At 38.6% G+C, this 26,163-nt stretch overlaps 1 protein-coding gene across 2 annotated transcripts; it reads left to right on the forward strand.

Moving 5' to 3' along the window:
• The first annotated feature begins 1,232 nt into the window (after nt 1-1,232).
• Nucleotides 1,233-25,120, forward strand: SQLE (squalene epoxidase). 2 transcript variants are annotated; one of them, XM_009455897.5, is made up of 12 exons: nt 1,261-1,475; nt 2,729-2,900; nt 5,992-6,244; nt 8,339-8,519; nt 10,217-10,313; nt 11,799-11,912; nt 12,000-12,171; nt 14,371-14,466; nt 20,903-21,045; nt 21,476-21,572; nt 23,621-23,708; nt 24,594-25,120. In XM_009455897.5, exons 2-12 carry the CDS (start codon nt 2,784-2,786, stop codon nt 24,784-24,786), a joined length of 1,551 nt encoding a protein of 516 aa, XP_009454172.1. In that variant the 5' UTR covers nt 1,261-1,475; nt 2,729-2,783; the 3' UTR covers nt 24,787-25,120. The 2 variants fall into 2 exon arrangements, with proteins under 2 accessions (XP_009454171.1, XP_009454172.1); XM_009455896.5 differs by lacking the exon at nt 2,729-2,900 and having other exon boundaries at nt 1,233-2,521.
• The last annotated feature ends 1,043 nt before the right edge of the window (nt 25,121-26,163 follow it).

A 26,163-nucleotide genomic window follows, 5' to 3' on the forward strand; every position in this document is an offset into this window, starting at 1 on the left:
CATCTGTAAAAGGTCACAGGCTGGTTAGCGGTAGCCAGAATCTGGGTCTCCTAACTCTAGTTGCCTAGTCTTGCTTTTATGCGCCAGTGTCGTTCATCATTCATTAAATACATATTATGGAGGATAAATTAAGGGCAGAGCATTGTGCTAGGTGCTTATCAGACACAGATCCTTCCCTTAGGGAATCTAGAGATTAAAAAGTATGAATAAAGTTATGTGACTTGGTGAAGGTCAATGGCGATTTGGTGGAAGAGGTGACAATGCAGCCACGCTCCAAAAAGCAGAAGGGATTTGCACCTATTATCATAGGGGTTAAAGAAGGAAGTCCAGAGTTAAGAAACAGGATGAGCAAAGACACTGAGGTCTTAAGCCTCAATAAATTTTAGGTAAGTTTCATCGTAGTATAATAAGGGCTGTCTCACTCCGAGACTTTTGCACACTTTTGCTCCCTCGGACTGCTTGTCCTGGACACCGTGTAACCTCCCCCTGGGCGCCTCACCAGACTTCTCCAGGCCAAGGGAAGGACCACCTCTTGGGTTTCCATGGCTCCCTCTCTAACCACCCCCTTCTCAGGACACCTATGACACGACTATTTGACTTCTTTGCCTCCGAGACCCCACCCCCAACGTTTCTGGTCTTGAGAGAACGGGCTGGGCGCATCCGTGTATCTCTAGCCTGAGCACCTGGAGCGTCCTCTCCTTTTCTTCTTAAGGCAAACGCCTACTCATTCTTCCAGCTTCAGCTGGAATGTCAGGCTCTCCACGCACTCCCGTCCGCCCTCTCCACATACACAGGGCAGGGAAGCTGTGTCTGATTCCTCTTTCGGACTCCGGGGACTGACATATCATAAGCGCTCAATAAATGCTAGCGGAATGAATGGAAACGTTCAGACCCGAGGCAGCGGATCACTCCAGGCTTCTCCTCAAAGCGAGCACACCTCAGTCCAGGGAGGGCGCAGGAGCTGGGGCTGCTGCGGTGAACCAACCCCAACCCCGACCCCGACGCCTATCCCGGCCCCAGGGCGCCTCCTAGGCGACCCCTGGCCCCACCCACGCCGGAGCCGGCCCGCGCCCATCCCCACGCCCCAACCCGCACCACGCAACATCGCCCTAGCGCCTTTCGGGGCGTCGCCGCGCAGGTTGCGCCGCCTCCGATTGGCCAAACGCGGCATAGCGCCATCTCGGCCTACCGCGCGGTGCGCGCCCTCATTGGCCGGCGGCGGCAGGAGCAGGGGTGGGGGGCGGGGCCAGCACGCGGGGCGCGCGGTATGGGCGGACTCGCGCCTGAGCCCCGCCCCCGGTCCATCGTCTGGGCCGAGCCCGCCCAGCCGGCTGAGACGCGTGGGGCCTGGCGGCGAGTAGGGGCGCGCGACGGTTACTCTGGTTACTGGGGCCGCGCCGCGCTGGCGAGAGCCGCCGCCCGCGAGGGATGCTGGTGAGGAAGCCGTCGGGAGCCGCCGCCGCCATCTGAGGGAGGTACCCTGGAAACCACCTTTTATCGGTGGGGAGGTGCAGTCGCGGTGGGCGGGTCTGGGGGCCAGCGAAGCGGGAGGCCTCTAAATCGCGAGGTTGGGGCTGCATTGCCCTGGAGCCGCACTCGAGTCCGAGGCCATCTTTTGTTGGAGAAGGCGTCGGCGCTGGCGTTTTCCCGAGGTTGGGCTGTACAGTGTCTCCGTCCGCGGAAAAAGAAGCCTCTGAACCCGCGCCGGCCCGCAGCCCCCGTGCCTTCCGGCCGCTGCTCGCCGTCGCCAGAGGCGAGGCCACGTTTCCCCCAGTGCCGAGGTGTTTCTGTGACCCTCCCTCCACTCCCATTCCCTTCTGAAAGGGCACCTGCTCTTGGTGAGAAAAGAAATTATAGCACGAAGAGCCAGTATCAGAAGAGTATCCATCACCCGCAGCAACCGCTCAGGGAACACCATCAAAAAAGAAAAAAAGGGAATATCTGGATTGCCTGGGCGAGGAGGAGCGAGTCTGCTCGGGAGCTGTTCCAGCAGGCGATTTTTAAATACTGCTTTCTACGTCCTATATAACTTGGCTTCACATACTTTTACACTAACTTTATATGATTTTTAAAAACTGGTCTGATCGGACTTCTCGTCCTGGGACACTGTTTACTGGAGTCTGGCCGGCTCCCCGTGCTCCTTTTGGTACCTCATTTTGGGGAGAACCTTAAACCCACCCGAGCAGATAATCTCCGCCTTGACCGGTGCCACCAAAGAAGCCTTGGAACCATGTGGACTTTTCTGGGCATTGCCACTTTCACCTATTTTTATAAGAAGTTCGGGGACTTCATCACTTTGGCCAACAGGGAGGTCCTGTTGTGCATGCTGGTGTTCCTCTCGCTGGGCCTGGTGCTGTCCTACCGCTGTCGCCACGGAAACGGGGGTCTCCTCGGGCGCCAGCAGAGCGGCTCCCAGTTCGCCCTCTTCTCGGATATTCTCTCAGGCCTGCCTTTCATTGGCTTCTTCTGGGCCAAGTCCCCCCCTGAATCAGAAAATAAGGAGCAGCTCGAGGCCAGGAGGGTAGGTTGATTTCAAAGCGGGCAGATGAATGAGTGTCTTATTTAGGAGTAGGATTGGGTTCACTCAAATATAAGTTTTATTTGAATTGCAAAAGGCGGCAGGTTAGATGCTTGTATACATTCTCATGTATTATTTTAAACTCTTTGCTGTGCCTTGGTTACATCTTTGACCTTCTTAAGAATGAGTGAAAACATTTGTTTCATTTAGCATTGGTTGAGCCTCAGATGGAGGTTGGATATTTGGTTATGAAAGATGGAACGAAATGTTAGAATTTCATTTTGAAGGAGAAGAACAACCACTTTCCATGACGAAAAAGTTTTTAAAAAGTTCTTGGGTAAGGATTGGATTTGTGCCTGAGGAAGAAAGAAACGTGCTGCGGGTAAGTCCACTGCTTGTAAGAAGTGACAGCTGACTGGGGAAAGTGACAGAACAGTTTGAAAAGCAGGCAGAAGGAGAATGCTCAACATTGTGAGGCATTGGGCTCAAAGTCCTCCTCCCCAGAATATTGGAGCATTGAGTAAATGCTCGTAGTAATGTCCTAACATAAAGGCCAGGTCTTCAAATAAGGGTGTAGTTGGGATTCCTGCAAAGGGAGCAGAGGCGGCCACTGGGAGAAGATGAGGGGGAAGAGTTTAGGCCAGATCATTTAGGGCATGTTGGCAATGAGTGTTTGGGCTTTTTCCCGAGAGTTCTCCCAAGAGCACTGGAGGATTTTAAGTATGGGAATAACTTTATTCGGTGTTTACTTTTAAAAAATTTTTGTTTTTTGAGACAAAGTCTCGCTCTGTCCCCCGGGCTGGAATGCAGTGGCATGATCTCGGCTCACTGCAACCTCCGCCTCCCTGGTTCAAGCGATTCTCGTGCCTCAGCCTCCCAAGGAGCTGGGATTACAGGTGCACGCCACCACTCCTGGCTAATTTTTTTTTTTGTATTTTTGTGGAGACAGGGTTTCACCATGTTGGCCAGACTGGTCTCGAACTCCTGACCTTAAGTGATCCGCCTGCCTCAGCCTCCCAAAGTGCTGAGATTACAGACGTGAGCCACGGCGCCCGGCCTGACTTTTACCTTTTAAAAAGAACATTGCAGTTGCTGTATGGAGAATGGGTTGTAGGCGTACAAGAATGGAAGCAGGGCTATCAGGCAAGAGACTATAGCAGTAAACCCACACTTGCATTTTAAATTTTTGCGCCACCATTTCTGGATGTGAGATCTTTGGCAAATTGCTTAATTTCTGTGAGAATCTGTTACCTCTTCCATTAGACGGGAATGGCACCACCCTTGTTGGTAGTTAATACCTAGTCTATAACCGCCTGATAATAGTAGCTGTTAATATTAGCCTAGAGGTAATATACATCTCTTAGGATGAGCCTTATGAGTAGCGCAGAGTTCAGTGACATGGTGCATGGGTTTGAGGAATGGGAAAGGAGGGAGAGAGAATCCTTAATGTTTAATTTGAACTCTTTCGTATTGTGGTCTGAAATAATTTCCCTTAAGGTCACTGAGCTCTAGTTCAGGTGGCTGGAATGCTGTTCCTGTTTTCATGCTGTGTAGAGAAATTTTGGAGTAGGAAAATTGGGTTACCAGCAATCAATATTGGTTCCATTTTGTGAACGCCCCAGGCTTTCTCTTTATTTTTTTGTGAACCAGGGAGTTGTTAGATTGCGATCTATTGAGTACTAAGTTCCCATTAGTGCTTACTCTACTGATCAGGCTCTGCAAGGCCTGTTTTCCTCCAGAGCTCTCCTTTCAGGGTGTGTGTGTGTGTGTGTGTGTGTGTGTGTGTGTGTGTGTGTATAAAACAGGAAAAACTTATGAAGAAGCACATTTTTGGTTAAGATGACAAAAGGGGCTTGTCTTGCCCCCTACAGTAATTTAAATATAGTCAGTTCTGGCCATTAAGACATACTAATGGGAAGAGTAGAATATTGAGATCTTCCCATAGTAAAGGACAGAAAAGTATTTTTCTGAGAGAAATAAAAAAAAAAAAGAATACACAAATTCCCAGTCCACTATAGAGGTAAAAGAATGCTGGGTGGATATTAGAATCACAGAGTAAAGTTCTAAAGGATTTTAGGCTTCGTCTTCCTTTTTGCTTGATTATTTTTTAAAAACCCCTTCAAATGGCATTTAGTCTTATCTTAATCATTAAGGTCAGAGAACTCAAGGAAGGTGGTTCCTTGCAATTCTGTATCTGAAATGTATTCAAATGTGTGAATCCATCTACCAAGAAGAAATACTACAAAATTGAATTGTTCATTTTAAAAAGCCACTGTGCACTGTTGTTCTTAGTGGTCATAAATCTCTCAAAACAAGACTTTGCATCTTTTTATGATCAAAGTTAAAGTTTTGCTGTCAGTTCAGCCAGTGATAGGTTTAATGTTTTTCCTTGTTCCTTTTTTGGGGACCACCTGTTTGACTAGGATCTCTTAGAGTATCAGGATGGGGAAAAAGGAGGGATAAATTAAATATGTGCTTATATGTTAAGGACCAAAATTGTAAACAGGTCAAATCTAAGAGTCTGTATGAGTTATTTCTTCTCTTGTAATTTTGTTTATTTAGCTAATCTTCAATTAATAGATTGGTAGGCAGGATTTGACAATCCTTTTGTCATATAAAAGTGATATTAAATTAAGATAGATTTTTCAAATGAAAATCCAGAAAGAGAAAATAAAGATGAATAATGAAAATATCTAAGGCCGCGCGCAGTGGCTCACGCCTGTAATCCCAGCACTTTGGGAGGCTGAGGCAGGAGGATCACCTGAGGTCGGGAGTTCAAGACCAGCCTGACCAACATGGAGAAACCCAGTCTCTACTAAAAATACAAAATTAGCCAGGCATGGTTGCACATGCCTATAATCCCAGCCACTCGGGAGGCTGAGGCTGGAGAATTGCTTGAATCCAGGAGGCGGAGGTTGCAGTGATCCGAGATTGCGCCATTGCACTCCAGCCTGGGCAACAAGAGTGAAACTCAGTCTCAAACAAACAAACAAAAAAACAAACAAAAAAAAGAAAATGTCTAAAAGGTGCCGGATAGTTTGTAACATGAACTCAAATCAGAAGTTGTAAGTGATTTGCATCTTGTCGATTCCCAGGATATATTTGAAGAATTTAGTTATTAATGATACAGTTTGCCCTATAATAAGTCTTTGAAGCCCCTTATGAACATTTATTATATTCGGCCCAGTGTGGATTTCTAAATATGTCTGTATAACATTTTCCAAATATCATGTTTAGAAAACAATAAATATTTAATTTTATTGGGATAATATGACACACTTTAACGAATATTTTGATATCATTGATTTTTATATATTATCTAGATTTTAAAATGTAACAATTTGTTTGGTTTGATAATATTTAGTATCTAGCTTTAGCCTAGGATGCAAAAGTCCAGTGTGTCCACATAGCAGTAGCATGATTTGAATCTAACAAATTTGGATACCTAGTTTACCTTTTTTTTTTTTAAACAGCGCAGAAAAGGAACCAATATTTCAGAAACAAGCTTAATAGGAGCAGCTGCCTGTACATCAACATCTTCTCAGAATGACCCGGAAGTTATCATCGTGGGAGCTGGCGTGCTTGGCTCTGCTTTGGCAGCCGTGCTTTCCAGAGATGGAAGAAAGGTGACAGTCATTGAGAGAGACTTAAAAGAGCCTGACAGAATAGTTGGAGAATTCCTGCAGCCGGGTGGTTATCATGTTCTCAAAGACCTTGGTCTTGGAGGTGGGTTCATATTGATTTTCAGGAGAGTTACGTGGTATAAACAAGCACTCTTCACTTAGACCATCCTATGACCAGTAAGAAGGTATTCCATTTTATTTTCATTTATAAAATTTTCTATACTCATTTACCAACAAATTTGCATGAAAGTGAGAGCAAAGGATAAAATAAGCATTTAATAGTATGATTAAATGTGAATTAGACTTAATGAGATATAATAAAATGGCCAAAAGATTGTAATGGTCAAAATTAAGGACTGGAAAATCCTAGAATGAGGGCATTAAATTTTGTGAAAGGCGAAGGGAACTGTCATTTGTAGAGGGTATGTTGTATACTTGTTACAGTGTTATTACGTAGAATCTTTTATTTAAGCACCATTCATCCATTCAACCAGTGCTTTTTAAGCACTGGCTATTCATTTAGGAAATATTTATGCACTGTCTACTTTGTGTGGGGATGGGGTGGTGGGGTGGGGTGGGGTGGGGAAGGTGGGAGAGAGACAAAGAAGCAAGCCCTCCCCTGTCTTTTTTCCAAGGGCACTAATCCTATCGTGAGAGTCTACCCTCATGACCTAATCACCTTCTAAAAGCTCCATCTCCAAATATCATCACATTGGGGATTAGAGTTTTAGCTTAGGAATTTTGGGAGGACACAGACATCCAGTCAATACCATATTTGAACATTTTATGTCACTAATATATATACTAGAGTCCACTTTTTCACTTGACAGAAACATATTTCCAATACTGTTAACCATTCTTTATCAGTATCATTTTAAGCCCAAGCATAGTTGTTTTTCAGTTGACTTCATAATGTACTTCACTTTTCAAACTTAGATGAATGTTTAGGTTATTTTCAGTTATCCTTTTTTAGGTAACACTATAGTGAACCTATTCTTGCATGTAACTTTAAAGATTATTAAATATTATGTCTTTAGGATGAATTTCTTACATGGATTTCCAAGAGTAAGATTATTACATTGAAGGATGCTAATTTCTTCATGGTTCTTGATAATTATTGTTATATTTTCTAAAATACAATATTAGTTCATAGTATCACCAGTAGTATATGAATTTATCAGTTTTATCATAATCTCATCAGTGATTTTGATGGTGTCCTGTTGTTTCAATTTTTACTTAATTTTTTTTATCGTTTGAACATTTTTTCTGATTTGTTCACTGTTTCTATATTGCTTTATATGAATCATCCATACATGTTTTTGTCCATTACTATTGGCATCTTAATATTTTTCCAGTGGTTTTTAATGAGTAAATTTTATTATATATACACGTATTAATCTTTTGTTCTATTTCATATGTCTTTCCCAAAGTATTGTTTTAGTTTTTATTTTTAAAATTAATTTTTTAACTTTCTAATTTTTGGTTGGCACTTTAAAAATGTTATATTTTCTATTGAAAGTTTTTTATTTTTCAACTGCTTTTGCTGCTTTAGATTTAAGAAAGCAGTTTTTACATGATTCTGATGAATTCAGTGTTTTGTTTGCTGCCATTTAAGTTATTTGATGTACTAAAAAGTTCTTTGCAGTTTGTCCTGAGTCACTTTTAATGGATAGTATGTAATCATCAACAGTTGGGGGATAACTCTACCCTTTCCATTTGGTTTGGAAAATCTACTTTTTCATATATTCAGTCATTATATATAAATTGGGGTTTTTTTTTGAGTTTCCATATTGGTTTTATTTTCTTTTTATTTCTTTTTGGTGACAAATCTACATATTCATACATTGAAAGAAGTGTTAAGAAGGACTAAATGTGTTCCTATGTCTTTATGGCAGAACAGGTTTACTCAGGAGAGGATTATGGTTTATTTCATGTTGCATTTTCTTTCTGAAGTTGAAGTGGAATTACAGACCTGAAATAGTTATGTTGTTATCTTTAAATGATATTACAGATTTGCTAAGACTCTCATTGACTTCCAGAAGCATCACAGTTTCTGAAATAGTTACATTAGTTTTGTTCAGTTCTCCAGATTTGAAGGCAGAGACTCATTTTTGATGTGTGTGTGTCCTCTTTGGTTCTTAGTTTAACGCTGTGTGTGTTAACAGAATTGATTGTTTTGAACTCGATTGCTTTGCAGATACAGTGGAAGGTCTTGATGCCCAGGTTGTAAATGGTTACATGATTCATGATCAGGAAAGCAAATCAGAGGTTCAGATTCCTTACCCCCTGTCAGAAAACAATCAAGTGCAGAGTGGAAGAGCTTTCCATCACGGAAGATTCATCATGAGTCTCCGGAAAGCAGCTATGGCAGAGCCCAAGTAAGACCACAGTTTCAAATATATAATTACTAAAGAATCAATGCATTTAAATTTGACCTTTGTACAAATAAGATTTTATAAATTTTAATGAATTTTTGGGGCATAGTCTAGAACATATGTATATTAAAATAAACTGTCAGTCAAAAGAGTGTTAGATATTCAGTGCTTTTGTTAAGAATATCATATAGAGAATTTTCCTTTGACATGGAACTATGAAGAGTTCTCCTTTGACTAAATGAAAATTACATAATTTTTATGTGACGGGAATTTAGAGGATATATTTGTAACTAAGGCATAAGTCCATTTGTGCACATTTTGGAGTTTGAGTTTGTAGTTATGATACTTTCTATTAGAAGTCAGGATACAAAACTGCAAGGAGAAATCCCTGTTTCATTCTCACTAAAGACCCAGTCTGTTAGGACTGGCTTCTTCTCTTGTTTATTAACTTATATTTACCAGTAACCTTTAAAACACTAATTGAAGAAGTTTTAAGCGTGAGAACCCTCATGTGACTGACACAGACTAAAGTATTGACAAAGCAAGTGAAGAAGCAAGTGGACTTAATCCTTCGGACTAAAAAAGACTTGATATCCATGGAAGAAGAGTATGTTCACTGTATGAAAATGGAAAAATCGGCCAGGTGCGGTGGCTCATGCCTGTAATCCCAGCACTTTGGGAGGCTGAGGCGGGCAGATCACGAGGTCAGGAGTTCAAGACCAGCCTGGCCAATATGGTGAAACCCCGTCTCTACTAAAAATAAAAAAAAATTAGCCAGGCGTGGTAGCACGCACCTGCAGTCCCAGCTACTTGGGAGGCTAAGGCAGGAGAATTGCTTGAACCCAGGAGGTGGAGGTTGCAGTGAGCCGAGATAGCGCCACTGCACTCCAGCCTGGGTGACAGAGCGAGACTCCATCTCAAAAAAAAAAAAAAAAAAAAAAAAGAAAATGGAAAAATAGTCCTAAATATAAAGATTGTAAAAATTACCTGTGATCTTTCTGACTAGAAATAATTACTCTTTTTTTTTTTTTTGAGACTGAGTCTCGCTCTGTCACCTGGGCTGGAGGGCAGTGTTGCAATCTCGGCTCACTGCAACCTCTGCCTCCCGAGTTCAAGCAATTCTCCTGCCTCAGCCTCCCGAGTAGCTGGGATTACAGGCACATGCCACCACGCCTGGCAAATTTTTGTATTTTTAGTAGAGACGGGGTTTCACCATGTTGGCCAGGATGGCCTTGATCTCCTGACCTTGTGATCCGCCCACCTTGGCCTCCCAAAGTTCTGGGATTACAGGTGTGAGCCACCATGCCCTGCCAGAAATAATTACTCTTAACTGTTTGTAGGATGCATTCCAATACTTGTTTTCCCCTCTGTGTATGAATGTATGAGGGTATGTAAAGTTTCTCTGCCTATATTTTATTTTTTAACAAATTAATTTATTTTTAACAAATTAAGATGAAAATCCAATGTTACTTTTTAAAATATTTTTAAAATATTTAATGATTACTAATGATTACTAATGTAATCATTAGTAATATGTATTAAATGTTGATAAATTAGAAAATAAAAAACACACATTGGACACATGTTTGCACACACGTGCATGTCCAGTTTATATGGATAAACTGGAGATAAGGAATTTATATTTAATTTAAATTGCTGAAATGTGCTGCTTTAGAAATGTATTTTTTTTTATTCTTTAGTGCAAAGTTTATTGAAGGTGTTGTGTTACAGTTATTAGAGGAAGATGATGTTGTGATGGGAGTTCAGTACAAGGATAAAGAGACTGGAGATATCAAGGTGAGAAATACCAAATGTCACCTCTTCCTAAGAGATGTTGTTTTTCCTGCTTTTTCACTTACCCCTTTAAAAAAGTAGGCTTACCGGTTTACATGTTGAGTATCTCTTATCTGAAATGCTAGGGATCAGAAGTGTTTCAGATTTTTAATTTTTTTCAGATGTTTGCATTATACTTACCAGTTGAGCATCTCTAATCTGAAAATCTGAAATTTGAAATGATCTAATGAGTATTTTGTTTGTCACATTACTGCTCAAAAAGTTTTGGATTTCAGATTTTTGGATTAGAGATACTCAGCCTGTGTTATTTATCAAATGGACTGAGTTCTTTCTAAGCCATATGCAACAGGATGGGTTTCAGATTGCAACACATTGTTCTTTAGAGGACTTCAGAATGCTATGCAAAAAACTTTTTAAACAGAACTAACGTGAATAGTTTTTGAAACTGAGTAATATACATCAGCAGAGAAGCAGAGGGGAACTAGCAGGGGAAAGAAGGCAAGATTCAACATAAAAGAAATGATTCAGATAAAATGAGCAATTTAACTCAGGCAATAGTAAGAGAATCTTTTTAAAAACAATTTATCCTTTTATTTTATTTTATTTTATTTTGTTTTATTTTTTGAGACGGAGTTCCACTCTTGTTGCCCAGGCTGGAGTGCAATGGTGCGATCTTGGCTCACTGCAACCTCCACCTCCCAGGTTCAAGCGATTCTCCTGCCTCAGCCTCCTGAGTAGCTGGGATTACAGGCATGCTTCACCGCATCCAGCTAATTTTGTATTTTTAGTAGAGACGGGGTTTCTCCATGTTGGTCAGGCTGCTCTTGAACTTCCAGCCTCAGGTGATCTGCCCACCTCAGCCTCCCAAAGTGCTGGGATTGCAGGCGTGAGCCACCACACCTGGCCAATTTTTCCTTTTTTTAAAAAAAATTTATCGTAGTAAAAAACATGTAATTCTGGACTGCTCCCCATAGGGTTACCACCTCTTAGAAATTGTCCTCTAATGAAGATGACTGGAATGTTTTCTCTGCTCATACTGTAGTATTATAAATACATGTAGTCATTTGTACAAAAATTCTTCTAAGCCCTAGCTGCTGACTAAAAGCACTATATGAAGTTAGGAAATTTTAGAATGAAAGAATCTGGCTAGTCCCTGGAATTTGTAATGAGATTCACTGCTCTGTGTTACATGCCTGCCTTGTAGTTGTTTCCCCCATTGTCTGTCAAAGCGGAGAGTAATCCCAGATGGTTTGCATGGGAGGGCTACAAAGGGAGACGATCCTCAGGGACTCAGAGGAAGTATCTAAACACTGGTCATGCGTTATCTGAAGCCCACATAACAGTTTCTTCAATAGTATTATCTTCAATTACTCTCTATAATGCTATCTGATAATATATCTAAATCTCTTCACGCACATTTTTTAAGAATGGCTTTTTTTACTGTGTGTTTCTGACTACTAAACTGAGTAGTCTTCATTTCTGTTATAGGAACTCCATGCTCCACTGACTGTTGTTGCAGATGGGCTTTTCTCCAAGTTCAGGAAAAGCCTGGTCTCCAATAAAGTTTCTGTATCATCTCATTTTGTTGGCTTTCTTATGAAGGTACTGTAGGAGTGTGTTATTGTAATTTCAATAAAAGAAACTTGAAATTTGAAAATTATTAAAACATTTTCTTTTTATTTTTTTTAGAATGCACCACAGTTTAAAGCAAATCATGCTGAACTTATTTTAGCTAACCCGAGTCCAGTTCTCATCTACCAGATTTCATCCAGTGAAACTCGAGTACTTGTTGACGTTAGAGGAGAAATGCCAAGGAATTTAAGAGAATACATGGTTGAAAAAATTTACCCACAAATACCTGGTAAGAAATAGCATCTTCAGTTCTTACAAAGGCTGTGTCTAAAATAGGCCAGAGATAAGGATGGCAGGTGAAACATTCATCCAGTCAACCAGATATTCTGGAACTGAACTATTTAAACTAGCACATAAAAACAGCAAAACAAACTCCCAAATTAATTAAAAAAAGTTTCGGGCCGGGCACAGTGGGTCATGCCTGTAATCCCAGCACTTTGGGAGGCTGAGGTGGGCAGATCACCTGAGGTTGGGAGTTCAAGACCAGCCTGACCAACATAGAGAAACCCCGTCTCTACTAAAAATACAAAATTAGCCGAGTGTGGTGGTGCATGCCTGTAATCCCAGCTACTCAGGAGGCTGAGGCAGAAGAATCGCTTGAACGGGAGGCAGAGGTTGTGGTGAGCCGAGATCGTGCCATTGCACTCCAGCCTGGGCAACAAGAGCGAAACTCCGTCTCAAAAAAAAAAAAAAAGTTTTGATATGTTTTTGTCACATAATAGCATAGTTTTTAGAATAATTGTTTTTATTGGCATATATGGTATTTTTAAAGGTAGTCTCTGGACAGGAATCTGACTCTGAATTCTTTAAATATCTCTTATACCTAAATATTTTTGTGCTTGGTTTTTGTAGTAATGACAGCTACCATTTCTTGAATGCTTACTATAAAGTGTTTAGCAAACATAATTTCATTTAATCTATGTAACCACTCTGTGAGGTAGGCATTATCATTATTCTCATTTTACAGATGGGAGAACTAAGGTTCAGAGAGATTAGTTAGCTCCTCCAAGTATAAACTATTAGTAATGGCAGAACCAGGGTTGATATCAGGTCTGTCTGGCTCATATGTGCCTGTTTGAACAGACATGTCCTGTCCGCAGAATGTGAGAATTGTAAGGGATCTTCAGGATCGTGTTAGTTTTGAGTTGAATATAAAGGCTTCATGAGATTTAGATAGCTTTGTAAAAACATTAATAAAAATTACTTTTTCACAAATCTAAAGTTTTCATGGTACAGTTTTTAGGATCTTTTTTTGAGAATGGGATGATATAGGAAAGAAAAGTAAAAAAAATTTAAGAATTTTGATAAAATTGAAGGGAAACCCTGATTGTCAATTATGATATGATTAGAGTAATAGGAAACTATTTTTGGTATGAGTACATTTTGTTTAAATATTCCGTTTTTTTCAAGTTATTTTTTAAACTAAGTGAAACCACTTTAGTAACAAATTATTAACAGAAATGAAGTGAAATGAAGTGGGCAAACTTAGATTTTAAATAATGACATTTTCAACATGTACATGGAAACATTTCAATAAATTTTCATTTAGTTAAGCCACTTTTGAAGCTTTCAGATGGGGAAATTATGAATATTTATGAAAAGGGTCATCCATTACCTGATATTTTTAGCATTTATTTTTCTTTTATTGTAAATGTGGTGGTTTTTCTTTTTTTTCTTTTTTCCAATCCAGAGGTTAATTGGAGTAGAGTGCCCTGAAATTATGGAGAGAAACCATTGGTAGGTTTATATTAATATTAGTTAGATTACCAAGATTCTACTCCTTAATATGAATGGAATAATTTTTAACAGAGGCTTCTTCTGCTCCTCTATTCCCAGATCACACTGGGAATTGTATGACAGTTCATTTTCTATATAAGTAGCACAGAAATTTAAAACTTGTTTGGAAGTATCTCAGAGATGAGCTGATCAAACCATTTCATTTTTATAGATGAAGAAATTGAAGCTCAGAGAGGTAGGGCTGGCCTCGAATTCTTTTTCTAGTGTACATACCCTCCTGCTGTTTGTGAATTGGTAGTGTATTTCATCTGATTATTACAAGAATATATTGATTATAATACATTAAATATTAAATATGACAGTAGTCTGTTAACATTTGGAAGAAAGGTAGGTGGTTTTCTCCCTGTTTCATTTCATCTGAATTTGCCTCATTGTTTTTTCATTCAGTTGTATGTATGTTTATATTAATGTTCTCTTAGATTCCTTAGTCATTCCTTAGCATTAACAGCTAAGTGCTTAATGAATAATTTTATTAATGAAATAATTAGTTCTTGATTTATCACAAGGGATATATGTAACAACCATAACAGATGTATAGTAGGCATTTGTTTATACTTGATAAGAAAATATGTGATACTTTGAAATTGAAGTGTTATGACCCATTTCTTTGGGTTGGTGGGATTTATTGCAGATCACCTGAAAGAACCATTCTTAGAAGCCACTGACAATTCTCATCTGAGGTCCATGCCAGCAAGCTTCCTTCCTCCTTCATCAGTGAAGAAACGAGGTATTATTTTTTGGGCTTATTTTATAAAGGAATCAGTATTCCAAATGACAAATATATGATTAAATTTATACTGTTACGAATAACATCTGGGACAGATAGTTTGTTACTGTGGATTAGTGCATTATTAATATTGAAATTAGTTTTATGATCTATTTAGTTATTAACATTGAGTGTATAGAAATATTGTGCTAGTCAGGGAAACAACAGGTAAAAAACTGACCTTGACCTAGAGAAGGCAATTTTCTACTTAGGAATGTAGACAGATAATTTTACAACACTGTTGATAAATAAAACCCACAGATTCAGTGTCAAGGAGTGTGCAGAGCAGGGAGGGAAGCTTGTGAAACGGGAGGGGTAGTTAGGGAGGACGTTGTTCAGGAAACAGTGGAAACAAAGGACCTTGGACCTGGAAGATGAGTGGGAGTTCATGAGGTGGACAGTAAGATGAGGAACTTCTAGGTAGATGGAATAACATTGCCAAAGGATGAGAAATGGTGGCACTTTGAAGGAACTCAAGCAGTTTCCTATGGCAGGAGCATAGGGTGGGTGTCAGAGTGGTAGACAGACCATTAACATTTAATCTTACAGACAATGGAAAGTCATTTGAAGTGTTTTCTTGTTACTAACTTTATTGATATATAATTCACAAATCAGTTTGCCCATTTAAAGTGTACAGTACAGTGATTTTTTTAGTATATTCACAGTGTGTGCATCACCACCACAATCAAATTTAGAACATTTTTATCTTGCCCAAAGAAACCCCGTACCCATTGGTATTCACTCCCCATTTCCTCCCAACACTCAGCCCTAGGCTACCCCTAATTTACTTTCTGTGTCTAGATTTGTCTATTTGGGATGTTTCCTAAAGGCATTGTATAGTAAAGCCCTTTGGAACTGGCTTTTCATTTAGCACAATGTTTTTGAGGTTCATTCATGTTGTAGCATGTTTCAGTTCTTCATTTGTTTTTATGGCCAAATAATCTTCCATTGTGTGGCTATATTACATTTTGTTTAGCCATTCATCAATTGATAGATATTTGGGTTGTTTCTACTTTTTGGTTATTACAAGCAGTGCTGCTATGGACATCTGTGTGCGAGTTTTTGTGTGGACATATATTTTCATTTTTCTTGGTTATATACCCAAGAGTGGTATTGCTGGATTACATAGTAGTTCATGTTTAACTTTTTGAGGAGCTGCTAGACTTGTTTTCCAAAATAGCTGTCCCAGTTACATTCCTTTCAGCAGTGTGTGAGTTCTAATTTCTCCACATCCTTGTCAGTGAACACTTGTATTATCTTTGTGTGCATAGCCATCCTAGTAGGTGTGAACTAGGCCTTTTATCATTGTGCTGATTTGCATTTCTCTCATAGATAATGATGTTGAACATCTTTTCATATGCATATAGGCCATTTGTTGTTTGGAGAAATGTATATTTAGATTTTGCATATTTTTTTAATTGGGCAGATTTAAAATTTATGTATTGTTGAGTTTCAAGAGTCCTTTATATATTTTAGGTACAAGTCCCTTATTAGATATGTGATTTGCAAAATTTTTCTCATTCTGTGGGTTTTCTTTCCATTCTTCTTAATGGTTTCCATTGAAGTACACATGGTTTAAATTTTCATGTTTATTTTTTCTTTCGTTGCTTGTGCTTTTGATGTCATATTTAGGAAGGCTTTGTCCAATCTAAGTTCAAAAAGATTTACTCCTATGTTTTCTTTTTCTTTTCTTTTCTTTTTTTTTTTTTTCTGAGAAGGAGTTTCGCTCTTGTCGCCTAGGCTGGAGTGCGATGGTGCGATCTCGGCTCATTGCAACCGCGGCCTCCCAGGTTCAAGCAATTCTCCTGCCTCAGCCTCCCGAGTAGCTGGGATTATAGGTGCTTGCCACCATGCCCAGCTAATTTTTGTATTTTTAGTAGAGACGGGGTTTCACCATGTTGGCCAGGCTGGTCTCAAACTCCTGACCTCAGGTGATCCACCCACCTCAGCCTCCCAAAGTCCTGGGATTACAGGCACGAGCCACCATGCCTGGCCTGTTACTCCTATATTTTCTTCTAAGAGTTTTATAGTTTTACCTCTTAAATTTAGCTCTTTGATCCATTTTGAGTTAAATTTTGTGTCTGTTGAGAGGAAGGGGTCCAGCTTGATTTGTTTGTGTGTGGATATTCAGTTGTCCCAGTATCATTTGTTGAAAAGACTGTTTGTTCCCCAGTGAATTTTCTTGCCCTTGTGGTCAAAATTCCCTTGACTGAAAGGTAAGGGTTTCTTTCAACAATATTTTGTAATTTTCAGAGTATAAGTTTTGCATTTCTTTTGTTAAATTTATTCCTAAGTATTTTACCTTTTTTGATACTTTTGTAAATGGAATTTTCTTAAAGAGGCAGTGGTGTGATTAGACTTTTATTTCAGGAATATACTCTGACATTTTTGTGGAGGATGGTTTGGAGGAAAGTCTAGTAAAACATACACTAAGATTAATTATTCTGTCAGTGATGATAAAAGGCCAGAACTAGGGTTGTAAAATGAAAGGTAATGAATAAATTTGGGTAATATCTAGGATGTAGAATGTAAAAAACGTGATGATTTGGATATTATAATGAGAATGAAATATCTTGATGTAAATTCCAGGTTTCTGGCTTAGATAGTTTTGCCAGCCATTTGCTGACATAGGAACAGGAAAAGGAGTTAATTGGGTTTTCTTTCTTTTTTCTTAGTTTGTCTTAAAGGTTTGCTGATTTTATCTTTTCAAAGAACCAACTTTTCATTTTGTTATCTTTTGTATTTTTTTCATTTCATTTATTTTGGCTCTGATCTTTATTATTTTCTACTAATTTGGGGTTTGGTTTGCTCTTGCTTTTCTGGTTGAGATGCACTGTTAGGTTGTTTATTTGATGTTTTCCTGCTTTTTTGATGTAGGCACCTACTGCTAAAAACTTTCCCTTTAAGTATTGCTTTTGCTGTGTCTCACAGGTTTTATATATTGTCTTTGCATTTTTATTTCTATCAAGAAATTTTTATATTTACTTCTTAATTTCTTCATTGACCCACTGGTCATTCAAGAGCATATGGTTTAATTTCCATGTGTTTGTATACACAGTCTCCAAAGTTCCTCATAGTACTGATTTCTAGTTTTATTCCACTGTGGTCAGAGAAGATACTTGATATGATTTCAATTGTTTTTTGAATTTTTTAAGCCTTGTTTTGTGGCCTACCCATGATCTATCCTTGTGAATGATCCATTTGCTGAGGAGAAGAATGTGTATTCTGCAGTTGTTGGATGAAATGTTCTGTGAATATTTGTTAGGTCTGTTTGGCCTGTAGTCCAGATTAAGTCTGATGTTTGTTGTTTATCTGTCTGGATGATCTATTCAGTGCTGCAGGTGGGGTGTTGAAGTCTCCAGCCATGATTGTATTGGGGTCTGTCTCCTTAGGTCTAATAATATTTCCTTTATATATCTGAGTGCTCCGGTATTGGGTGCATATGTAATTGTTACATCCTCTTGCTGAATTGACCCCTTTATCATTATATAATGACCTTCTTTGCCTCTTTTTATAGTTTTTGTCTTGAAATCTATGATGTAAATATCACTACTGCTCTTTTTTGGTTTCCATTTGCATGGAATATCTTTTTCCATCCCTTCATTTTCAGTCTCTGTGTGGCTTTATAGGTGAAGTGTGTTTATTTTAGGCAGCAGATCGTTGGTTCTTTTTTAAAATCCATTCAGCCACTTATGCCTTTCGAGTGGAGTTTAGTCCATCTACATTGAATGTTATTATTGGTAAGTTCGTACTATTGCCATTTTGTTTTTGTTTTCTGATTGTTTTGCTGTCTTTTCTTCCTTCCTGTTTCCTTTTCGTGAAGGTAATTTTCTCTGGTAGTATGTTTTAATTTCTTGCTTTGAATTTTTTTGCCTACCTCTTGTAGGCTTTTGATTTGAAATTACCATGAAACTTGCAGATCATATCTTATAACCCATTATTTTAAACTGATGACAACTGATTCCACAAACAAGCAGAGAAAACTAATAAAAACTCTACACTTTATCCTCCTTGCTTTTTAACTTTTGTGAGTTTTGTACCTTCATGTAATTGCTTACTGCTCGTTAAGGTCCTTTTCTTTTAGATTGAAGAACTCACTTCGGCATTTCTTGTGGGAAAGTTTGGTGTTGATGAAGTCCCTCGGCTTTTGTTTGTCTGGGAAAGTCTTTATTTCTCCTTCATGTTTGAAGGATATTTTCACTGGATATACTATTGTAGCATAAAAGTTCTTTTCCTTCAGCACTTTCAGTGTGTCTTGCCCCTCTCTCCTGGCCTGTAAGATTTCCACTAAGTCTGCTGCCAGACATACTAGAGCTCCATTGTTTGTTGTTTCCTTTCTCTTGTTGCTCTTAGGATCTTTTCTATATCCTTGACCTTTGGGAGTTTGATTATTAAATGGCTTAAACTAGTCTTATTTGGATTAAATCAATCACCAATCCTTGCTTGGTGTTCTGTAGCCTTCTTGTGTTTGAATATTGATATCTTTCTCTAGATTTGGGAAGTTCTCTGTTATTTTTTCTTCAAATAAACTTTCTACCCTCATCTTTCTCTCTATCTCCTTTTAAAGGCCAAGAACTTAGATTTGCTCTTTTGAAATTATTTTCTAGATCTTGTAGGTGTGCCTCATTCTTGATTATTCTTTTTTCTTTTGTCTCCCCTGTGTATTTTCAAATAGCCTGTTTTCAAGCTTACTAATTCTTTCTTCTGCTTGATCAGTTCTACTGTTGAGATTCTGCCATGTTCTTCAGTAAGTTAATTGAATTTTTTATCTCCAGAATTTCTGCTTGATTCTTTTAAATTATTTCAGTTGTTTTGTTAAACTTACCTGATAGCATTCTGAGTTCCTTCTCTGTGTTGTCTTGAATTTTGTTGAGCTTCTCCAAAACAGCTATTTTGAATTCTCTGAAAGCTCACATCTCTGTTACTCTGGGATTGGTCACTGGTGCCTTATTTATTATTGTTAATTTAGTGAGTTCATGTTTTCCTGGATGGTTTTGATGACTGTGGATGTTCACCAATGTCTGGGCATTGATGAGTTAGGTATTTATTGTGGTCTTCGGAGTCTGGGCTTGTTTGTACCCATCCTTCTTGGGAACGCTTTTGAAGTATTCAAAGGGAAGTGAGTGTTGTGATCTAAGTCTTTGGTCATAGCAGCCGTATCTGTATTAAGGGGCACCCCGAGCCCAGTAACATTGTGACCCTTGCAGACTTGTAGAGGTACCGCCTTGGTGGTCTTGGGTAATATCTGGGAGAATTCCCTGGATTATCAGGAAAAGAACTCTTGGTTCTCTTCCCTTACTTTCCCCCAAACAGAGTCTGTCCTTCTGTGTTGAGCTGCCTGGAGCTGTGGGGGACGGGTGACACAGGTATGCCTGTGGCCACCATGACTGGCGTGTGCTGAGTCAGACCTGAAGCCAGTACAGCACTGGGTATTGGTGAAAGGCTTATGGTGATGACTGCCTGGTCACCGCTGATGTTCCCTCAAGACTCAAGAGCTCTACAGTCAGCACAAATCCAGCCAGGCTTGTGCCCTTCCCTTGAGGGCAGTGAGCTCCTGGGGGCCCAGGACTGGTCCAGAAATGCTGTCTGGGAGCCAGGGCCTGGAGTTGGGAACCTTAGGAACCTACTTGGTGCTCTATTCTACTGCAGCTGAGCTGGCACCCAAACCTTAAGACATATTCTTTCCCACTCTTCCCTCTCCTTTCCTCAAGCAGAAGGAGCCTCTCCCCATGGCCACCAGTGCCCCAGGCCTGCAGTGAGTACTGCCTGGCTGCTGCTGGTGTTCACTCAAGGCTCCAGGGCTCTTCAGTCAGCTGGTGGTGAATGCTGCCAGACCTGGGTCTCTCCCTTCAGTACAATGGGCTCCCCTCTCACCCAGGACGGATCCAAAAATGCTGTCCAGGTGCCAAGACCTAGAATCAGGGACCCCAGGAACCCACTTGGTGCTCTGTCTCACTGGCCAAGCTGGTACCCAGGCTGACTTTTGGTTCTTATGAAGGTGCTTTCCTGTATGGGAGGGGGATGATCGCCAGAGGACTTGCTTTGTATACCTGGATACCTGTAGATTCTTTTTATTTTCTTCATATTTTAAGGAGGCCTTACAAATGTATTGACATTATTGGACTTGTCATTAGGTTTGTATATGAGCTTCATGAGGGCAGAGGCCACACTCTTGTTATTACCGTATCCCCAGTGCCTGGCCAATTAGGTACCCAATATTGATTCAAACAACTCTTGAATTTTTGCCTCAGCAAATTTTAATCATGATTTGTTTTCATGTATTTTCACATTTTTCTTATTATTAGCTTACATCAGTAATCTTTATACATTGAGTTATCCTTTTTGTTTTGTCTCAAGGGATGCTCTAAAATCAAATCTTCATTACCTCTCTTCATAGGTGTTCTTCTTTTGGGAGACGCATATAATATGAGGCATCCACTTACTGGTGGAGGAATGACTGTTGCTTTTAAAGATATAAAACTATGGAGAAAACTGCTAAAGGGTATCCCTGACCTTTATGATGATGCAGCTATTTTCGAGGTAAGATCAATTATTTTGACAAAAATGTCTCAAAATGGATTTATTTCTGGGGGTTAAGAGCAGTGGGGCTCTGATGGGGAGATCTGTACTAAGGAACCTGATGCTTTATAATAGCTCTTAGGCATCTTGCTTAGGCTTAAAGAACCTGACTTGCAACCTGTGAATCTTAGAGAATTTCTAAATTTGAATATTATGTAACACTTGATTGCTATGGGCCACTTAGCTCATAGTGGTTGTAAATTTAGCTTCAGTGTCATATAACCCATTGCTCTGAAGGTGATTTTTTATTTTTTTTTGTAAATGATAAACATAAGGCAGTATTACTTGCAGATAGTCCTTAGAAGGATAAGTATCAGTTTGAGGGGATTATAAACATCAGTTTGTGCTTTTTTATCCTTACCGTATAATAAATGAGCTATTTCTTTTTTAGGCCAAAAAATCATTTTACTGGGCAAGAAAAACATCTCATTCCTTTGTCGTGAATATCCTTGCTCAGGCTCTTTATGAATTATTTTCTGCCACAGATGGTAAGTTTAGACACTTTTTAGTGAATATTACTCAATTGCAGATTTTTAGCATAGGAAAGGAATAAACAAGTTAGTGATTTGTCCAGAAATAAAAATGTTACCTGAGTTTGCTAACTCCCAAGTTGGTAGTTTTTTAAAATTCCATTTTGAGCAATAGTTGTAGTTTTAGTTTTAGTTTGGAAGGTAGTGGAATTTCCTTAGACATTAATAGCAATGCCTCAGTAACATATTCATTATTTTGAATTCCTCTGGTGCAGACTAGATCATGCTTGTCCTCACACACACAAGATTGTGATGGAAGGTGTTTTTGGCCATGTATTAAAAGGCAATGTAGTCTTTTTCTTCCTAACACTAGTTTCAATTTCTTTTTAAAGTAGTATTTTATAAAATGAATACAAGCTGTTAATCTTGTCCCTGTTGAAAAGCACAAGTAACAATGCATTCACCCTTTACTTATTTGGATTATTTTGGTGCTTTTGTTTCTGTTTCCATATTATAGAGAGGTCACGGTCAATGTATATATTAGAGAAAACACAACTTAGCAGAAGCAGTGTTAGAAATGGAGGAAAAGAGGCCAGGCGAAATGATTCATGCCTGTAATCCCAGCACTTCAGGAGGCCAAGGCAGGACGATCGCTTAAAGCCAGGAGTTTCACACCAACCTGGACGATAAAGCAAGACCCCATCTCTACAAAAAATTAAAAGATCAGCAAGGCATGGTGGCGTGTGCCTGTAGTCCCAGCTATTTGGGAGGCAGAGGTGGGAGGATCACTTAGGGCCAGGGGTTTGAGGCTACAGTGAGCTATATATAGTGAGCTATATGAAGTGCCACTGCACTCAGCCTGGGCAACAGAGTGAGACTTCATCTTCTAAAACAAACAAATAAAAAATTAAAAGAAATGGAGGAGAAAAGGCAACTGTGCCACCTCCTCACCACAGCAGTGTACACATCAGTTTAATAGTAGGTTAATGAAACTAGGCTTTTCAGTTTTCAAGAATAAATACTGACTCAAATGCCACTACTCTAGTATATTTGCAACATAGCTATTTGTATGATCTGGCTGAGGCCCTAGTGATAAGTGCTGTGGTTATAATTACAAAAGATGATACAATAAAAATGCTTTCTGTAGCCTCTATAACCATTAACTCTTCCTAAGGAAAAAAAACAAAACAAAAACCCCACCAATCTCACTGGTTATGATTTTTCCAAACAAATTTCTCTTGCTAAATTGGCATAGAGGTTAAAATGGCTGGTTGGGCAAATGAAAGTAACTAAGTTTAGAGTTTTGGGCAAATAAAAAGAACTAAATTTAGAGTTTTTCTGAGCTCTTCTTTCCAAGCTTTTCTAACTTCTTGAGTTCTTAACATTATGAATTTAAATCTACCAACAAAACAACATTTTTTAAAAGTTACAAGATTGGAGGAGGAAAGACCTTTATTGGAGCAAAAGTTTACCTGTTGCATCCTTTACTTTTTAAAATCTGTTGTAAAGAAAAATCTGGGCATACCTGAACAGAACATTGATTCTAAATGGTTAAAAAGGTTATCAATTGATTACACTACATTGTGAGGGTTTTATGAGTTACTTTGAAAGGTATTAAAAACTTTATAGATATAAGGAATTATTATTTATCGCTCCTCACAGCTCTCTTCACTTGATAATTTACTGCTTAGTTAGAGATACTGGTTGGACATCTTAGAGACTGGGAATTTGGTTTCTAGAATTGTGTTAAAAAGAGCTTCCAAAGTATTTTGCATCACTTAATGAATTAACAGCAAAATCAAGGAAGTACCTTTTAAACAACTCTTCCAAGACCTAAATATTAGTAGTTATTTACTAACAGAAAAAAGTTTATTCATATTTATATTACTCTCCATAATGCTGATTATGGAATTCAAAAGAAATCCTGGTTGTTGAAATTCTAGGACTAGATATTTAAAAATTATCTGCAAGATGTAGTGTTTGTTATTTCTCATTTTTTCTGATATATCATTAGCATCCTACATAAGTGTGTACACATATTTGATTATTTTACAATTTTATTTTAGATTCCCTGCATCAACTAAGAAAAGCCTGTTTTCTTTATTTCAAACTTGGTGGCGAATGTGTTGCGGGTCCTGTTGGGCTGCTTTCTGTGTAAGTTGTGATGGCACAGAGGATACAAATCTGCCAGATTTTCTTAGGACTGTTCAGTTGATGAATTACTGCAAATTTTTCTTCCTTACACATTTTGATATTTTATTATCTATTAGTATCCCAATGAGAAGGTGGCCCAAAGAAATGAAGAAATGCAATATTTAGTACTGTTTTCTTTCTAGGGAACAGCAGTTAAAGGTGGTGGTAGAGGAAGCTATAACCCTTGATTAAAATAGAAGCTTGTTTTTTGCCTATGGATTTATCCATATGTTCTGGTCTGTGGGAGCCAGGAATAATTGAGAAATTTTAATTTAAGAATTAGTTTCATTGAAGTACAGGGACTTATACAACCCAGTATTAGTTTTGAGCGTACAGACATATGTGGAACTATTCTTGGAAAGTCTACAAAGTGAAATCTGTCGAGTTATTTCTCATTTGCAAAGTGATCCTTTGAGTCATTTCTCATTAATCTATAATCTGAATGTTAATACTGGTATTTTTAAAAGCCCTACATCCCAACAGACCAGGCCATCTAGATATTTCAGCGTGGTGTCTCAGGATGAGTAAACAAAACAGCTAAAAATATATGACTTACGTAAACTAGAGTTACAGGAGTTACTAGCTTCTCTGAAAGGGATATATTCTAAGTATTTTTTCTTAAAAAAAAAAAAAAGGGGGGGTGGGGGGTTTGCTCCTGCCATCAAACTTAACATGCAGACATATTTGTAACGTCCTCTAAAATGTAGAATGTTTGATACAGAATTATGATGCTTGGGTAAAAAAAAGTAGGATGTTTGTTGAGCTTCGTAGATTATATGTAATTGGAACCTTTGGAGTAAATTTTAGTTTCTGAGTCTTACCAATATGTATTTTTTTCTATTACAGATTGTCTCCTAACCCTCTAGTTTTAATTGGACACTTCTTTGCTGTTGCAATCTATGCCGTGTATTTTTGCTTTAAGTCAGAACCTTGGATTACAAAACCTCGAGCCCTTCTCAGTAGTGGTGCTGTATTGTACAAAGCGTGTTCTGTAATATTTCCTCTAATTTACTCAGAAATGAAGTATATGGTTCATTAAGCTTAAAGGGGAACCATTTGTGAATGAATATTTGGAACTTACCAAGTCCTAAGAGACTTTTGGAAGAGGATATATATAGCATAGTACCATACCACTTATAAAGTGGAAACTCTTGGACCAAGATTTGGATTAATTTGTTTTTGAAGTTTTTTGTATATAAATATGTAAATGCTTTAATTTGCAATTTAAAATGAAGGGGTTAAATAAGTTAGACATTTAAAAGAAATGATTGTTACCATAAATTAGTGCTAATGCTGAGCAGAACTACAGTTTTTCTTTTGAATTTAGTATTTGAGATGAGTTGTTGGGACATGCAAATAAAATGGAGAATGAACTTTCGTGTCTTTTTGTTTCTTGTTGTGGGCTCGTTTACATAGCTTCATGATAATGAAAAAGAAAACCAAAAAGTGGGATGAAAAGTGCAGAGGGAAACCTGTTCTATTAAATAACTGGGGAAGTTGCCTTAATGTCTTGACCTTGATTTCCTCATCTATCCAGTGAAGCAATTTGATAAGGTTATTTTCTTTAAAAAAATTACTTATTTATTTATTTATTTTATTTTGGGGCTGTGACTCAGATTTGAACCGAAAGGTTCTTTGCCGAGTTCTCTGAAAATATCAGATTCTGACAGGAAAGGCAATCAAGGGCTTTATAAGTTCCACTGTATAACAACATTTATAAGGCAGCCCAGGATGACATCAAGAAACAGTGAGTGAACAAATAAGCACTTGTAATACCCGGCATAATACCTTAAAATCCGTTAGGATTTACTGAGTTTATCTACAGTAAATTTGAAGAGACTATGGATGTTCAAAGGGTATCATGAAAGTTCAGTAAATCTCCAAATACCATGAAAGTAAATTGTTACTTCTGAAAGAGCAGTAAAATATAACCTGGCAAATGAAGTTACTACTTGAGATTCTAACAGGGCTAAAATAACTTATAAAGCTTTTACAATAAAAATTTCAATTTTTAAGTTTTTTCAGTTGAAAAAAATTCTTCACAGGCCAAATCACTAGCAAAATCAGTTTCAAACATCACTGCCTTGTTTGAGCAGAGCATATGGTGGACCCATTTGCTTGGTTTCATAAGATTCCCATCTAACTGACCCTAAACTTCTATTTTCTGGTTAAAAACTCACTTTCCCAGATCTGGCCTTCTTAGCAGTTAGTTAGCTTTCTTTTTTGAGAACAAAGATCTCACTTCATGTGGTTATTGTTAACAAGATGATTACAAATGAAAAATAACACGCTGTCTTTGAGATATAGATGTTCCCACACGCCATCATCTTTGCAGGGGGTGAGACTTCCAAGCTCCCTACGTACCAAGCAACAGTTCTCTTAAAATTCTGCCCTGGCCTCGATGCCCTCATGGCCA

The sequence above is a fragment of the Pan troglodytes genome, chromosome 7 (genome assembly GCF_028858775.2).
Source record: "Pan troglodytes isolate AG18354 chromosome 7, NHGRI_mPanTro3-v2.0_pri, whole genome shotgun sequence".
In the NCBI taxonomy this organism is placed as follows: domain Eukaryota; kingdom Metazoa; phylum Chordata; class Mammalia; order Primates; family Hominidae; genus Pan; species Pan troglodytes.

Excerpts from the sequence above, each read along its gene's own strand:
- SQLE (XM_009455896.5), top strand. The coding sequence starts at position 2,231 with ATGTGGACTTTTCTGGGCATTGCCACTTTCACCTATTTTTATAAGAAG. Across the intron at positions 14,467-20,902 it reads TTCATCAGTGAAGAAACGAG|GTGTTCTTCTTTTGGGAGAC; the intron begins GTATTATTTTTT and ends CTCTCTTCATAG. Across the intron at positions 21,573-23,620 it reads ATTATTTTCTGCCACAGATG|ATTCCCTGCATCAACTAAGA; the intron begins GTAAGTTTAGAC and ends ATTTTATTTTAG.